The following is a 17,042-nucleotide window of genomic DNA, read 5'->3' on the forward strand; positions in this document are numbered from 1 at the left end:
ATCTCTCCGACTCCCCTACCTCTATTGGGTTTGTGCATTTTTTTAATTATTTTTTTTCACTGCCAAGTCGCCTATCCTGATAAGCTAGTTTTTGTTGTCAAATCACAGCTCGCACCTTTTAACAGCCTAAAGAAGCAATTCATACTGAAAAGTGTGTGCATGGGTTCGGGAAAAAGCAAAAACAGAACAGCTCCCAAGGAATCCAAAGACACCCTGTGACTTAACGTCAGAAAGTCCAATATTGAGGAATTGTCAGAAATCATTTCCCATGCAGTTTTGACTGCTAACAGTCATGGATTGGCCTCCCCACAGTCTGGATCTCTAGCTTATTGACATACAGCATTTAAATGAGCTTTGAATGTTCTTCAAGAAGCCAGGAGAACTATTCCTGAAGACTACTTAAAGAAATGACAAGAAAGCTGCCTAAGAGAGAACTGACCTCACAGCCCATTGTTCATTCAGTGGGCTGGTTTCAATCATTGTGCAAAGGTACTGTTTAAAAGGTTGGGGAGACCTGCAGTTGGCTGGGACTGAAGAAGTCACTTAGAAGAGTGATAAGACGTTTTTCCCACTGAAAACGCTACGTCCAGATGAACAGAATCAACTTTTTGGGGGTGCCTAAGAGAGTTCAGGCTATACTGAAAAATAAAGGTGATTATAACAAATATTCACTTTCAAGCTCATTAAAATTGTACAAACTCTGCTGTTGCCTTATAATTTGTGTGTGTGTGTGTGTGTATGTATGTATGTATGTATATATATATATATATATATATATATATATATATATATTAATATTAGTTGTTTTTGTTATACACACATACACATATATATAGATAATTTTTGTACTATTTTCAAACATATTTTCTATCAGTGTAAGGCGAATCCGCTGACACAAGGAGACTGAAGATCTTGGGGCTCCTGTGGAGCAGTCGCTTTCATTTTTGCCTAGCCGTAGCAGCAGCAGCAGCAACAACGCTGAACCCTCGCTCAACTAGTGGTTCCCGACAGGACGTGAACGCGGCATTGGCCAGGGGCGGGTAGGCGCTAACCGTGCAGTATGGCGGACGATGGAGACAGTTCGAGCGGACCAGTTGACACAAGCGGTGGGCAGGGGGCAGCGGAGGAGTCGGACGGGCTTGGCCTCGGAGGGATGTTGCTGAATATCAGTATTTTAGTTCTAGTAGCGGTGGTCTGTCTGGTGGTCTACCGACGGTGGGGCAAACGGCTATACTCATACGCGGCCCAGGGCGACGAGGCCTCGGCGCTTCCCAAGATGAGGAGACGGGACTTCACTCTGGAGCAGCTGCGGGAGTACGACGGTATCCAGAACCCCCGCATCCTGATGGCCGTCAACATGAAAGTTTTCGACGTGACCAGCGGGAAAAAGTTTTACGGTAAAGGTGAGTGAGCTGTGGGAAAACGACAATTTTTACGATTGCGTGAGGAAGCTGAGGTGTCCCTTCTTGGGGTGAGTTGTCCCGAACCAAAATTTGGGCGCAAACCGTCGGGGTTAGCCTAGCTCTTCGGCTTTGTCTATGTTTTTGAATGGAGTGCTAGCTGTTAGCTAGCCGCTAGCACGACTTTTCTTTTGGGGTTGTGACTACAACTAAAGTTGCAGACGTTTGAACCTTATATATATATATATATATTAATGTACCGTAAACCTGCGACACTTTCTGTTTAAAGTTATGCAGCCGGGAGATGATTATTACGTTTTAGCATGCTAGTCTGCTAACGCTAGCCTGTTAGCTTGTCGACGTGCACAATGTGCGAGTGTCTGGACTGGACCCGTCGCTTGTTTACAGTGATGGGACTCACAATGCATCAATTCTGTACAGTTTGCATGAATATTTTCACCTCAAATGACCTCAGCACTACTGTACTCGTACTGTATGTTTATTTGCGATTGGGAAAAGCAAGTTTGGGTGCCACTGTGTGAAGTTAAATGGAGTTATAGGGACGAGACTGGCAAAACACGAAAAGAAGATATGACACGTCTTTCACTTAGACAAAACGAATGTGACGGGCCCACAGCCGTCTAACGTGCTACTCTGCATTTTCTCTGGCTAGGCTGAGTCAGCCGTCAACTCTGCAATAAACTATAATTATTCAAACAGCAGTCTCATGTGTCAGTCTGCTACTTCACAATGAGAGGACCGAGCCAAGCAGGCCCTGAATCTGTCCACCTCACCAACTTATGACACACTACCAGAGGCTCAGTGGAGCTGGCAGGACCGTGACATAAACTGTAGTGTATATTAGTCACACTGGATTTAATGCTGGAGAAACAGTTGATAGAAAAGTAAAACAAGGCATAAACTAAATAAATTAAAATGAATAAAGATGTGCAACTTGGTAATGGTGGTGTTTTCTGCTGTTCCATCACCACCTTCCTTGTCAGATCTGATGCATTTGTCATTCATTGTGGCATTAAATAGATCCACCCTTTAATCAGAAATTATATTAAGTCATTTGTATCCCTGCAGTTGTAGCTGTCACTCACAGCTGTTGCTCTGTCTTTCAGGCCTTATTCTGGCACTAATGTGGTCCAGTGAGCGTTTCTTTTTTGTTACACATCAAGTCAACATGAAAAAAAACCAGCATGATTCAAATTTAGTAAATGTCTACGTTGCACACTGAAGTTTCGTGTGAAGTGCACGCTGGAGTTTTATCTCTAATTCTCGTGGTTGGTTGTGAAAGGTAAAGAGTACTCCTTATCTTTGAGTTGATTAGCTCTGCTTCATAAACTCTTAAGCAGTGCCAGAGTGAGCATTGATCTGTGTTGGGTTGCACCGTTATATGAGCCTGCAGAGTTTTCACATGCAAGTCAGATGATTGTCCTCTTGGAAGATGATGAAGGATTCAAAACGTGGAGAAAAACTTCAGGAGTTTTATGAGACTGTATATCACTGGTCCCTTTCGAGTGATAATAAAGTCAGATATCAGAAGCAGAAGTCCCTTAGTGTAACACATGTCCTTATAAAAATTAATCTTGCTGGCAGATGTTACAAGACTGGGCTGTAACAAAGGCAGGAAAATACTGGATGTGATCTGATTAGATTACAATGTTTGTTTGACTAAAGCCCTCAGTGCTAATAATGTGGTGAGTTTTGTTGCAGGTCTGGTTTAGAGTAACAAATTGTCATAGGTGACAACAGAGACCTGTCATTTCTGTGACATTTCTACAGGACAAAAAAATTTGTTCTTTTTCTAACAACTGCCTATTCATTGCATCTCTGAAGATTTGCATGATTGATTTTTCTTTCTAATCAGAAGAGTTTGAAGGACTCATTCCTTTTGAGTGGTGTGAACGAGTGAATGTTTGGCATTTCTGCTTGAAAAGTGCCTGTTGACATGATTAAATTTCTGCTTGAGTAACTGTTTAATTGACAGAGTGTTGCAGCCCCAGTTAAACTCTTGTGCAACTCAGGAAATGTACTCCTTAGGTTGCTGATATTGAGTTTCAGATTACAATATGATCATACTAATCTATCTCCAGACTCTAATAAAAACATCAGTAGTGCTCATTCAGCATCTACAATGTGGATGATTTTAAAAACAAACTATTTTTAATGTATTTATTTAGCAGCTTAATGAACACGTTCATGCGTATTTACTGTTCTTGAAAACGTTTAATGTGAAGCAGCTGCTATCGTCACAAGATGCAAGTCTGAGTTAATCATAAAAGGTTAACTTGTTGCTTTACTCCAACTTCATCTGTATACTTTCCCTTATTCTCAGTAAAACCATGTGATGCTTTTGCGCTGCACACACAGTGGAGTGCAAACACTTTGTTGGTTATTTGATTAGTTAAAGGAGATATGAAAGTACTTTAACTCTTACTCATTCTTGCTGTTGTTTGTTTCTCAGATGGTCCTTATGGCATTTTCGCTGGCCGGGATGCTTCGAGAGGCCTGGCCACCTTCTGCCTGGAGAAAGACATCCTGAGGGACGAGTACGACGACTTGTCAGATCTCAGTGCTGTACAGATGGAGAGTGTTAGAGAGTGGGAGATGCAATTTATGGGTACGCTTATGAAGAGAAAATACGCTCGTATTGATTTTGCTCAGATTTCACAACAGCACCCATCATATTAAGTGAGGATCCAAATAGCTAGACAGCACTGACTGAGTTTTAATCTTCTGTTTGTATTGATTTCAAGTTTACTTCACTGTCCAAAAAAGCAAGTTTTTTTTTTTTTGCTTTGTTTGTTTTTCCTCGACTGGACCCTCAGGCCTGTCATTTTGGGGGGGGAAAACACTACTTGCAGTCATTATGTAAGTAGACCCTCACTAAATACTCGTTAGTGACTTATTAGGCTTTTAAAGGTGAGTCAGTGGTGGAAAAACCATCAGTGGACCAAATGGGTCAGCAGCTTCAGTTTGCCCCTTCTTGTAGAAAATATGAAGAAGCAGCTGTAGCTAAGAGCTCTTTTCATAACTCATTAATCTGCTAATGAAGTGACCTGCTGTTTATGCCATATGGGCATTTTTTTGCTTTTTGCCGTACACCTACGGTGATGCCATAAAGTGTCTCATTTACTCTGGAAACAGACAAATTACTGTGTGTGATATAAAGATCAGAAGTAGCACACTGTCAAATTATATCAGCAGTTATTTTCACTATGGACTATTTGCAGTCTGTAGTTAAAAACCTGCAGTTAATTAAAATCTTTTTTAAGAAAGGGAGGTGTTGAAGGATTTGAAGCTACAAAATTATTTATACTATTGTTATTCATTGATTATCCATAGACTTGAAGTCATTTCAGCTCTGAATGTTTGTTGGTTGTCTGGAGTTGAAAGAAACTTTGGAGTGAACTTGAAAGAGACATGCAAAAAAACAAAAACATAAAAAACCCTGAAAATATCTCCCGCCACCACATCTTCAGGAGAGCAGTTAACAACAGGAAGCACTGAAACTGGAAGGAAACAAAGGCCTTCATTTTCTGACATGTCATAATCCAAGGATTATTCTGTGCTCGCTGTACATGCAGCACAGTGTTGGATCCTGTTACAGTCTGTCATTTTAAAACTTTCCTCGTGTGATTTACCTCAGATCTACTGTATTAGTGTCTAATTTTGGACTGGAACTCGTCTGAAGTACTGCCGGGCTTCTGCTTGCTTAAATAACACTTTAAAGCAGGACTGAGCAGCTTTGGCTGAGTTGGTGAATCCCAAACTGCAGTTGATTGACTCTTATAAGAGGATGACAGCATGTCATTTACGCTCAGCGCTGTTCCAGCCCAAAGTTGTATCTTGACATCGAGGGCAAATGTATTCGCTTAAGTATTGAGAGAGGTTTGGGAGCTTAAATCACGAGTTGATTAATTTACTGACATAAAACAAATTATAATGTAATAATTTTGGTTCCAGCCTCAAACACTTAAGCCTTCCCAAACTAAGCCTAAAAACTGAGCATCTTTGATTTTTGGACTGTTGCTGATTGTGTCACACATGGGTCAGATGTCTTGTTTTTACCAGCCAAAACCAGTCTGCTGATTCAGCCTCGGGGGTTCAACGGTCACTTTTTGTGTGTGTGGCTTTTAGGGCAGCCAGCAGACATGCAGGTCCAGATTTCTGTTTCTGCCCTACAGTCATTTATAAATCCAGAGAAAATTAGCGAAGCAAATCAAAGCCAAATCTTTATCAGACATGCAATCCCTTATCTCCAAAATGTATTGACCACGTAAGGCAATTGAATGTACCCTGACCAGCTGTCTGACATTTTACTTGGAAACCCAGCCAAACAATTTTTCCATTGTCCGGTTACTTGTAGGTTAGCCGTCTGTCAGGTGATTTTATTGATCACTCAGCCCTTTGTTTGAGCTTTAAATCTGTTCTGCACTTTCTTCCAGAAAAGTATGACTACGTCGGAAGGTTACTGAAGCCGGGCGACGAGCCGTCAGAGTACACAGACGAGGAGGACATCAAGGACCACCTGAAACACGACTGAGAGGTTCCATCACTCCGACCAAAGCCAGGAGCCCCAAACAGCTGTGACAGGGCCCCCCCAGGCCCCCCTAGACCACTTCTTCCATTTCCTCCTGCCCTATTGGCCTATCTGCCACTCCCTTCTCCTGCCCCACTGGCCAAAATCTTCACTCCTGATTCTGCCCGGTGACATGGCTGCTCTGGAAGGGCAGAATTCAAGTGTAAACACCCAGACCTCCCTCTTCTCTCCATCCCACAGAGATCACCACCAACAGAAAGCGATTGACCGCAAAAACCTTCGAGGAGCTTTTTTTTATCGACAGCAAACACATCTGGGGGCGGCGAGAGGCCTCGTGACATTAGATGTATCTGAAACAAAAACCCTAAAATATTTTAATCATTTGTCTGGGGGAGGGGGAAAGTGTGGTCGTCATGGTCGCCGCAGGGCACGGGTGGAGGCTGGTCCGAGGTAGTCAGAGAAACACATTGGTCTGAGATGATCAGTGGACTGGGATGGGGAAGCGGATTTCTCTCTCTTTTTATCTTTGGTTTAGTCACATTGCAACTGAAACTGCTTCAGCTTCGGACAGCTTATCAATCAATCATTTGATTTATTTTTTTTCTTTTGTTTTTTGTGTTTAAGTCATTGTCTCCCCTTGTTCAGAGGGCAGTGCTGTGGCCTAACCAAAGGCAATTGGCAGGGCGTCGCATTTTCCTGTTGTTTGTAGTGTATGCACTACTAGTTTTCTTTGTTTGTCACCATGTGATTGTATTTGTTGAGTAGCATAGAGGGAGGGCAGGGCGGGAGGGCAAATTTTTGTTTTGTTTTCTCTTTTTTTTTTGTTTCCTTTTTATTTTGGATGGGAGGGGGTGGAGGGGTCAGAGGTCCTCGCCATATGAAACTTGTTTTGAATCACATCAGATGGACTGAATCAGTGATCGGGAATACAAAGGGAAGATGACAGGGCAGTCCTAATCAATCGACTCAATTGTTTACATGCCTCACAAGCCAGCTGCAAGTCTGTAGATTCCCCTGAAAATGGTCCAAGTATTAATTGTGCCTTATTTTGTTTGTTGTGTCAGTCCTGACCGGTCTAACAGAGGAGGCAAGCAGAAGGATGGAGGTGTAGGCTTTTCCTAGACTCGGTCCCCCAGACTTTTAAGAAGGCATATGTTCTATCAGTCGTCCATGCACAGACTGTAATATTTCCCCACTTCACAAACTTTGTAAATAGTCCGTATGAATTACTCAGTGTTACTGCCATATTTATGTAGTTGATGAACTCCATATACGTATAATGCTATGTCGTATTGGCCAAACCCCCCCTCCATTGTTTGTTTTTTTTTGTTTGTTTTTTTGTATTTCCTTCTTTGCGTTCTAAACTTCTTTTTAAATGTGGATGAATTTCCAAAGGGGGGGAAAACAAAATACAAGGAGCGTTGCAGTGTGCTGCAGGGTGGGACCGGGAGCTGTTATTGCAGAAAATGTTTTTCAGAGCCGTTGCTTATCCTGTAAATATATCTATCATTTTATTAAAGCATGTGCAACAACAAAGTGAGCTATGCTGAATTCCCACCACATGTATTTAAATGTTGGGCGTGTGTGTGTGCGTGTCTGCGTGACAGAAGCAGGAAGGGATTTGTTCATGCATAATAAATCAATTTGGTTAATAATTGAAGATGTCTGGAATTTATTTGAGATGCGTGATTGGATCGCTAGCAGGAACACAGTTTTCCCGTGTTTTATCACTGTCTTTCCATCAGTCCTGTTTGCTTTCTTCTGACAGCGATGGTGGGGGAACAGTCATGCTGGGTGGCACATGCATGCAGTAATTAGAAGTTCTGTAATATAACTAAGAAGAAAAAAAAAAGTGCTAAGAGTTTCACAAAATGTGAAGCTGCCTCTAGTAAAGTAAAAACCTTTGTGTTTAACTAGGAACTAAACTTACTGTTTGATACTGCAATAATTTTAAAAAATCTATATGTTGAAGGAAATACTTAGGGTGATGTTAATAATGAGCAAATAACAGAATATTTTTTTACTTCATAGGATTTGAATGAATCACTCAGCCTCATCAGGACAGGTTTGATTTGCTTGCGTAAGACAACCCATACATAAGATATCCTAAGTAGTTAAAACGTGTTTGCATAAAACTGAAACATGACTTGGGTCAACAACACTAATATTTGGATACCGTAGCTCGCTGGTACATTAGCATCAACATTTATAACATGCAAATCTTTGCAAAAGCTGAAATTCGGCCTCCCATTGCTGCACCCTCTGCACATACTGGAAATCTACGCATATATAAACATACTGGATTAATAGTCTTGTGTATGCAAACATTTGCAGTACTGAGCAAAAGTTTTGAAACATCCTTTGGATCCTGTATGGAAGGAAAAACAGTTTGTACAGTTCTAATGAGCTTTGAAAGTCTGTTTTGCATGAGGACCTTTTTTCTTCAACAGAGGCTGAAATCTCTTAGACAAGCTTTCTTGTGATTTCATTAAGCACGAATAGGAATAGTCAGGAATAATTCTCCAGGCTTTTTGAAGGACTTTCAAAGCTCTTCTTTGGATGTTGGATGCATATCGTTCTGATCTCTATCAAGCTGATCCCACTGCTTCAATAATGTTGAGGTCCAGGCTCTGGGGAGGCCAGTCCATGAATGAGTGTTTTTAGTGATTTTTACTCCACTTCTTGTATAATTTCCCTATTTCAGCCTTTTCTTCCTATTTCCCTTCTCTAAAAACGCCTTCCTGACATTAACCCCTCCATAGAGAATATTTCTGATTGTCTTTAGCAAGCAGCTGATTGATCATCTAATGGTCCAGATGCACATATCATGATTTTTCCAGTTTCTTACAGACTTTAAGATACTGTCTGTTTGTCAAAGATCATTTTTAGGTCTGCCACGTCTTTTCTCCTCCACTTCTTTATTTTAATTTATTTCTTAAGGACACATTGCACGTCATGCTGAGACATGCCAAGGTTACAGCTGATAGCTCTTTTGGAATCACCTTGTTTTTACCAAAAACCTGTCAAACTGAATTTTTTATTCAACATTCAAGAAGTTTATTGTCATATACACCACAAAACACAAGTGGATACGCAGAGCAATTAAATTCTTACTCTGCAGGTTCCCTTCACATTAAATAAACTAACTAAAATAAAGAATAGACTTAACTCTGAGCACAGAAAATAATAAAGTAAACAAGTGCTTATGTAGCTTATGTGTGGGTGTAGTAAGAATTTAAGGTGCAAGTAGTTGCAACACTGTCACAGTGGTAATATATACAGAATATGTAACATTAAAATTGTTTATATTGTATGACGTTGTATTATGTTGTATATAAATGTACAAAATTGCAAATTTACAGGTCAAAGAATTCGACAGCTCGACAATTAGTGAGTTTTCATAGGTTCAAGACAAGAAATCGGAACAAGTGTTGTGTTTTTGTGACAGCCTGGTTGTAACAAGGTAACACTTTGTCCCCCCCTCTTGTCCTTCATAGCCACAAAGAATGAGTAAATATTATTTGTGCTTGCTAAGTAATTTCTCCCGGGTTCGCTGTCATATCCAGAGACACTGGAACATTTTTGGTACATGTAACACCAATAATAAACATTAATCCATATTTCAGAGCTGCATTTATTCATTCACGTGGAGCGTAAATCTCTGATATCAACTACTCAACTGCGCCTCCCTCCGCCGCTGATTGATTCGGGAACTTCATCACAACGTGTGTGAGTGAGTGTGAGTTTGGTGTTGGCTGTTGTGGCTCATGCACTGTCGCCGTTGTGTAAAGCCAAAGCGGGTTTCTCCTAATGCTTTCAGCAAGATCACGGATCACGGATGTATCTTAGCTGATTCTCTGCCGAACATTTCCCAGCAGCAGCTCCATCACACACCGCCGACATTTTGGCTGTTTTATCTAAAACCCAAACTAACCGTGCTGCACTTACACCCTCTAAAACCAACCTTCACCAGACTCGGATCCTTCTGGCTGCTTTCCGGACGGTAAGTGGTGATCCCGTGGAGAGTGTTTGTCCACGTTAAGCGCGAGTTTTTCCTCCGGCTGTGAGAGCGTTGTGTTGGTATGTTTCCCCACCAGGAGCGCAGTAATGGCAGAGCATATGTCCCAGAGTGAGCTGGATTACCCGTTCAAACTTCTGGAGTATTTTAACGGCTTCAGAGTGTCCAAGGTAAACATTTCACGGTTTATCTTCGGGAAGTGTCAGTCTGATTTAATGTGTGTCGATTCAGATTTTCTCCACTATATGCAGGAACTGTTGAAATATTACAAACTGGACTGAGGTGGTGGATCTGCCTATAGTCATAGTTTTTTAACTAAAAGTCTGCCTACCAGTGCAAAGTTGTTAACTTGACAGGTCTTTCCGCAGGTGATATTTTCAGCCTGTGAGCTTGGAGTATTTGACCTGCTGCTCAGGTCCCAGGAGCCTTTGAGTGCCCAGCATGTTGCTCAGGAGCTGGGCACCAGCTTGGATGGGATGGAGAGGCTGCTGGACGCGCTGGTGGGCATTGAGATCCTGGAGGTTGAGAAGACAGATGGAACAGGTGAGGAATAGGAGGAGGCGGGTATAGTGTAGCAAGCAAAAGATCCCTGATTTGTTTCTGGGAGGAGATGCAAACCCCTCGGGGTTGTGTCAGGAAGGGCACAAGGGGTGGAAATCTGTAGAGCTACCCGCTGTGGTGACCGAAAGTAGTTTTTGATGTACAGAGAGAAGGAAACTACAAAAATATGATGGTTTCTCCCTGGGCATGAAAATGATCTCCAGTGTGATCATTCCAAAAAGCCAACATGTCAAATTTAAGCTACATCAGGTAATAATATTATAATTAAAAAATGGTATAATTAAATTGTATGTAATTGTGTAACAGTTACATTTAGCTGCTCTTTAAGGCTTTCATTTTAATTTATTGCTCTTTCTCTTCTATTAAAACAGCTTTGTACAGCAGCACCGACGTGGCAAATCTTTATCTGGCCAAAGGCAGCGCCAAATCTCTCCATGACATGATCGTCTACCAATCCCAAACCATCTACCCACTGTGGAACAACTTGGTGGATGCTGTCAGGTCTGTGTATTCACATGGGACCACATCAGGCTAAAATACCACACAAAACGAGCTGATTTAACAGGGCTTTTAGAAATGTTTGCAGATGTAAAGCAACCATTCTCTTTCGCTTTGTGTTGTTTTCATGAGCACAAAGAATTGTTCCTTATCCTCTGTCATCATGCAGGGAGGGGAAGAATCAGAATGAAAAGACATTCGGCCTTCCAGCAGAGGAGGTCTTCCAAGCCATTTACAGGTTGGTGTTGATCCCGCTGCTTCAAGTGTGGCTTTGAGCTTGTTAGGATTCAGTATATGAACCTAAACTGTACCGCACAGATCAGAAGAGGACATGCTGAAATTCATGGGTCTCATGAACTCGTCATGGGTTCTGGATGGACATGACGTTGTGACAGCGTTCAATCTCTCCGGCTTCCAGAACGTAGTAGATCTTGGAGGTAAGAGGCTGTCAGGGATGCTCTGACATCTGAGAGGGGCTATTATTCTTCCCAAGAAGGCAAATAGATATACACACACCTATCAGACATAACATTATGTCCACCTTTAAGTCGTTTAAGTTGCGAGGTGGGGCCTCCATGAATCGGGGCTGTTTGTCCAGTACATCCCATACATGCTCAATTGGATTGAGCTCTGGGGAAACCGGAGACAAGTTAACATCTCAGTCTCGTTGTTGTGCTCCTTGAACCATTTTTGCTTTGTGGCAGGGCACATTATCCAGCCTTCACTCCCCCACATGCATCAGTGTCTCTTGGTGACTCATCATCCTGTCGCTGGCTCACCACTGCTCCTTCGTTCGACCACTTTTGACAGATACCGACCTTTGCAGACTGGGAACACCCCACAAGAGCTGCAGTTTTGGAGATGCTCTGACCCAGTCGTCTAGCTATCACAATTTGGTCCTCGTCAGACTCGTTCATCTCCTTAAACTCACCCATTTTTCCTGCTTCTAACACATCAACTTTGAGGACAAATGTCCACTTGGTCCCAGATATATCTCGCCCAAATAGGTGCCATGAAGAGGAGATAATCAGTGTTATTCACTTCACCTGTCAGTGCTCGTAACGTTATACCTGATTGGTGTAGATACCTCAAATTCATGTATACCAAAAATGAACATTTTGAAGGATTGTTCCCTCTGATAAATGTTGATCGCTGTTTATGAACGATTGCTAGGTTGCACTGGTGCTTTGGCCCGCGAGATGGCAAAGGCGTATCCCTCATCCACCGTCACAGTGTTTGATCTCCAGCAGGTCGTGGAAGTGGCTCAGAAGCATTTCTCTCAGGAGAATGATGCTATTGTATTTCAGTCCGGTAAGTCTGCTATGGATGATTTAAAACACCTTAAATGTTTAAGAAAAAACATACATGGGGGTGGCTGTATGTCACCTACTAATCAGAAGGTTGGTAGGTTCATGATCCTCTGCTACTAACCCCAGGTTGCTCTCCAATGCTTGCGTCTGAGTATGAATGTGTGTGAATGTTAGATAGAAAGTACTTCCCTAGAAAGGGCATAGAAAAATGTTCAAAACCTCCTGTTTGCAAGGTGCAGCCAATCAGAAAAAAGCTGGGTTAAAAAAGAGGAGGAAAGGAGCTTAAACATCTTGTTTTGGTTATTTTGAAATCTGAATCATGCATAGAAGCATGGAAGTAGATATAATAGGTCCCCTATGAGATTAGTTAGGAAAAAAGCATTTTTTTTCTTCACTGTAACCAATAAACTGGTAAATACGTCTTTATTAATGCTGCGCCCTCTACGTGCAGGAGATTTCTTCACTTGTGAAATCCCCACTGCAGACTTGTACGTTCTGGCCAGAATCATTCATGACTGGCCTGAAGAGAAGTGCCTGACGCTGCTGAAGAAGATCTATGACATGTGTGCACCAGGTCAGTACACCAGGTACATGTGGGGGTTTGTTGTTTTAGCGACAAACCACTGAATGTGAGATCTGTCAAGTCTGGGAAAGTAGAGAAGTAACAGCTTCAAAAGCGGACAAGTTATGTTCAGTTTGTGTCAAAATGAGACATTTTCTTACCAGAGTTAGTGGCCAGCTTGAAAATAGCCACTGTTATTACATTTCATATTGCTAATGAGCTTCATCAAAAGAGTAAGAATAATATGAGTATATTATTGAGCGATCAAGTTTGAAGTTGACATTTCTGAGCTCCCAGTTGGAATTTTCATCTGGAACGTCTCCTCAACTCAGAGTCAGAGCAACCCCACCAATCCTGAGGTAATCACAATCACAGCCATAGATGGTGGCTGTGATGTAAACAGTAGTAAAACTGAAAAACTTGTCATCTGTACTGCCATTGTTGTGTATTTGTAACTCAGCCCACTCATCAGGCTCTATCTTTGAATGCCCTGCAGCAGTGTTTTTAAGCACAGAAAACAAGTATTACATTGTTTTTCTTGTGACACGTGAATAGCTCGACCTTGGTAATAATGAAAACAAATCCCATTTTTCTTCGTTTTTGCAACTTTACTGCCGACACTCCCAAGTTCCGACTTCCGTGGTATCTGGAGCACAGCATAAATAACAGTTTTAGTAATTGTTTCCATTTGTTAATGATTTGACCTGTATTTTATCTGCTGCACTGTAAGATGTTCACAAACCTGCTGGCCAACACTAGTTTACTCCACCAAGTACTAAATCATGTGTTTCGAGGGGATCAAACACTTATTTCACTCAGTAGAGTACACATTGTTGCTATATTTTCTCAATTTTTCATTTGATTATTATACTTATAGCAGTTTTTGTTTCTATTTGAAACAAAAACTGCTTTCAGTATCTTTGTTTGTCCTCCTGCCAGGCGGCGGCGTCCTGCTGGTAGAAGCGATGCTGTTTGAGAACAGACGAGGGCCCATCATGACTCAGCTTTTCTCCCTCAACATGCTGGTGCAGACGAAGGGCAGGGAGCGCCCACCGTCCGAGTACACACACATGTTCAACAAGACCGGCTTCAAGAACATTCAGGTCTGCCGCACGGGCAAATCTTATGATGCCATATTGGCCATCAGATGAGCTCAGACAGAGAGCGGGATGCTTAGAAAGCATCTGTCAAAAGTCTGGGAAATTAGAGAAAGGTTAAGTGGAAACTTCAAGGCCTCGATAAGGAACAGATGTCAACATCAAACTGTAAACTGTGGGGAGAAAAAAAAAGTTGTCCACATGGATCTCCAGTTTATGTTATCGTCAGCACCAATTATTTAATATTTTGAAATTTTTCTTACAGTTCACCTTGTCTTTCGACCACACCTCTGGTTAGAGGTTGCTGCTGTGATAGATAATATCTTTTAGTCATACTTGCGTCTATAAGTAATGTTCTCACCTTTCACCAAGCAAAATAAGATTCAAGAATGGGTTCAGATTTTAAAAAAAATTTAACATTTGATGAAGATTTTCTCTCTTGATACCACTCTTATGGTTGTATGCTAAATATGAAGCTACTACTACCACCAGAAGCTTGTTAACTTAACATTAAGCTAAGCTAAGCTAAGCTAACAAGTAACTGTTTAGCATAGTTAGCATAAAGACAAAAGTAGGTTAACCTGCAGATATGTTTAATTTACCTTAACTAAATAAATACACTAAGCTCATAAGCAACTGGTTAGCTCAGTGTCGAGGCTCTGACATGAATTCATTGCTCAAGAGTTGTTCACCATATTGAAGATGACACAACAAGTGTTTGCATGGGAAATGTGTGTTCCCCAATGGGTTGGCTCTCGCTGGGTGAAAATGGTTGCAAAATATGTGCAGGACCAAAATCATCCTAGTGATTGCTTTGGTTGCTAGCACATTGCTTGTAGTTTTTCGTGGTTGTCTGCAAATACTCATCTAGCTGAGAACTAGTACATTTTTACAATTTGTAAAAATTTGTACAATTTGTAAAAATGTTACGCAAAGTGGAAATGGAGAAGCCGTGCCTCACCACTGGAGGCAAGCATGTTTCACAAGTTGCAACTTTTACTTTGAAGGTGACGAATCTTTATTTCTAGCTTGTGTTGGACTTTTTGCAGTTTCACTAAAGTTCGGAGAGTGGCTGGGAAGTGTTTGTAGTCAACTCTGTCACTTCCACTCAAACTAGGACAGCAGCAACATGCTAGCAACCAAAGCAATGACAGAGAGTTTTTCACCAGTTGGTTGAACTGGTACCTATGGCATTTAGAAGCTCCTTGTCTACGTCCCAGCAACTACTATCAACTTCAAGAAACTGGTTGGGGTATACTCACTTCCCTCAGAGTCAGTGGTTGCCAAATGATCACAGGCCATTTGACTGGCTTGTGTGACTGGGGCTTTATTTACTTGATCCTACATTATCACTGTGATCATCACACATCCAAATTGGTGGACGAGTTAATGTCAACACTGACGCTCGCTTCTCTTCTCTTTTATGACTATTTTTTATGCCTATTCAACCAGAATATTAGACCAGTATATCATAGTGGGCACTGCATATGCACCCCAAAACCTTTTTAAACATTTTTGCACAAAGTTAGTTTTATAATTTTGAATTACATCCAGACTTCAGATATAATCTGATCATAAACAGTTTTTAACCAGATAAAGAAAAAAGTCATTTTCACACTGTTGGGAAAACTGACCCTATAATATTTGTTCATGCAAAAATCAGACTGTAAACCTGCTGCCATCATTGCTTTCATTGTTCTACACAATATTTTCTCAGTTGTGTCTATCTTGCAATGTGTCATTTCTCAGTCTCTGTAGAAAAGTCAGTTTTGTCTGTCTTGTAGATCTTACCAAGTCTGTGCTAGATGTGTGTGTCTTCATGTATTTAATGATTCTGTTTCACTCACAGGAAGACACATCAGACTAATAAAGTTCAAATAGGAAAAATACTGACCTTTAAACTTAAAAAAAGTGATGTGATGTGTGTGAACGTGCGCGTGTTCCCAGCTTTCCTGTTCACTGTGACGAGTGGAAGATGAGACGCAACTGTATTTAACCCTTTATGATCACCTCTGTTTACCTTCATCATTCCTCTGCTGCTATTATGAAGTTCTCACTGTGTTGGCTGGTTGAAGAAAAAAGAATCACTCGGGTGCTGTTTAAAAAACCCTCTTTGTCGATGTCTGGTGCATTTTGTCGTTTTATGTTTTATTTTTTTATGATGTCAGTTAGCGAGGCTTCAGGAACTGAAGCTCTTGTTCACACCAGAAGCCGACTCGCATCAAATCGGCTCCTCATAGCTGCTGATAAGTTCACACGTGAATTAAAACATGTGTTAATGGAGCTGTGAGATTATGTTTTATTAGCATGTGTGTCACTGATGACATGTAAATGTAGAATAACAACATGTGCAATAGAAATGGAGCATTTGAGTCACCGGACCCTCCTCCTCCTGCTCATTCCTGTAAGCATGCATCCTTCAGACACACATCTTGGATATTCTGTACAAAAAGTTCATTTGAACAAAAAATATTATGTTTATAATTTTTTGTATTAAAAGTATTGCATGTAAACACAGCCACAGGGTGTTGGGAGTTTGTCCTTGTAGCTGATACTGTGATAGTTCTTTAGTCTTAAATATTTATTAGTTAATGTTTTTACAGCCTCCCTGAATTTTTGCCTGGACTTTACACAGTTTACACATTAGTTATTGAATTACTATTATGTTAAATTGTTCTTTGTTACCAAAGCAGCAATTTTAAGAAGTCATATCCAATATGTAATGTGATCATTTGTCTCGGTTTCTCCTGGCAAAAATTACGAGGATCCAAGAATTATAGATAATGAGTCTTACAGTTTTTTTTTATTTATAATATGGTGTATCCATGAGCAAACTATGCAAAGTATAATAAAATACTTCATTTCACTGAGATATTTTCTTTTGCCTTTTATTCAGCTATTCTGCGTTAACGGGACTATTTTATTAAAGGCTATTTTCAGTGTTTTGCTTGCTGTAACTTGCAAGTTTCCTAGCTTCTGGGATAAATATTCAGATATTATCAAACTGCTTTCATAAATGAGCTGATACAGTATGTTGTAAATAA

At 40.9% G+C, this 17,042-nt stretch overlaps 2 protein-coding genes across 2 annotated transcripts; both read left to right on the forward strand.

The window, feature by feature from the left end:
• Positions 1-937: 937 nt before the first annotated feature.
• Positions 938-7,612, forward strand: pgrmc2 (progesterone receptor membrane component 2). The gene is made up of 3 exons (XM_004554752.4): positions 938-1,403; positions 3,874-4,029; positions 5,858-7,612. The coding sequence occupies exons 1-3, from the start codon at positions 1,061-1,063 to the stop codon at positions 5,953-5,955; spliced, it is 597 nt and encodes a 198-aa protein (XP_004554809.1). The 5' UTR covers positions 938-1,060; the 3' UTR covers positions 5,956-7,612.
• Positions 7,613-9,653: 2,041 nt separating this feature from the next.
• Positions 9,654-16,868, forward strand: asmt2 (acetylserotonin O-methyltransferase 2). Its single transcript, XM_004554753.3, has 9 exons — positions 9,654-9,955; positions 10,050-10,140; positions 10,339-10,513; positions 10,903-11,032; positions 11,199-11,267; positions 11,348-11,466; positions 12,203-12,340; positions 12,791-12,913; positions 13,841-16,868. Exons 1-9 carry the CDS (start codon positions 9,720-9,722, stop codon positions 14,050-14,052), a joined length of 1,293 nt encoding a protein of 430 aa, XP_004554810.3. The 5' UTR covers positions 9,654-9,719; the 3' UTR covers positions 14,053-16,868.
• Positions 16,869-17,042: the final 174 nt, after the last annotated feature.

Source organism: Maylandia zebra, linkage group LG19 (assembly GCF_041146795.1).
Source record: "Maylandia zebra isolate NMK-2024a linkage group LG19, Mzebra_GT3a, whole genome shotgun sequence".
NCBI classification, from domain to species: domain Eukaryota; kingdom Metazoa; phylum Chordata; class Actinopteri; order Cichliformes; family Cichlidae; genus Maylandia; species Maylandia zebra.

What these genes read in the sequence shown, in the direction of transcription:
- asmt2 (XM_004554753.3), top strand. Translation starts at nt 9,720, where the DNA reads ATGCACTGTCGCCGTTGTGTAAAGCCAAAGCGGGTTTCTCCTAATGCT. An exon ending in GAACGTAGTAGATCTTGGAG is followed by an intron (nt 11,467 to 12,202) that starts GTAAGAGGCTGT and finishes AACGATTGCTAG; the next exon opens with GTTGCACTGGTGCTTTGGCC. An exon ending in TGCTATTGTATTTCAGTCCG is followed by an intron (nt 12,341 to 12,790) that starts GTAAGTCTGCTA and finishes CTCTACGTGCAG; the next exon opens with GAGATTTCTTCACTTGTGAA.
- pgrmc2 (XM_004554752.4), top strand. Translation starts at nt 1,061, where the DNA reads ATGGCGGACGATGGAGACAGTTCGAGCGGACCAGTTGACACAAGCGGT. An exon ending in GAAAAAGTTTTACGGTAAAG is followed by an intron (nt 1,404 to 3,873) that starts GTGAGTGAGCTG and finishes TTTGTTTCTCAG; the next exon opens with ATGGTCCTTATGGCATTTTC. An exon ending in GTGGGAGATGCAATTTATGG is followed by an intron (nt 4,030 to 5,857) that starts GTACGCTTATGA and finishes ACTTTCTTCCAG; the next exon opens with AAAAGTATGACTACGTCGGA.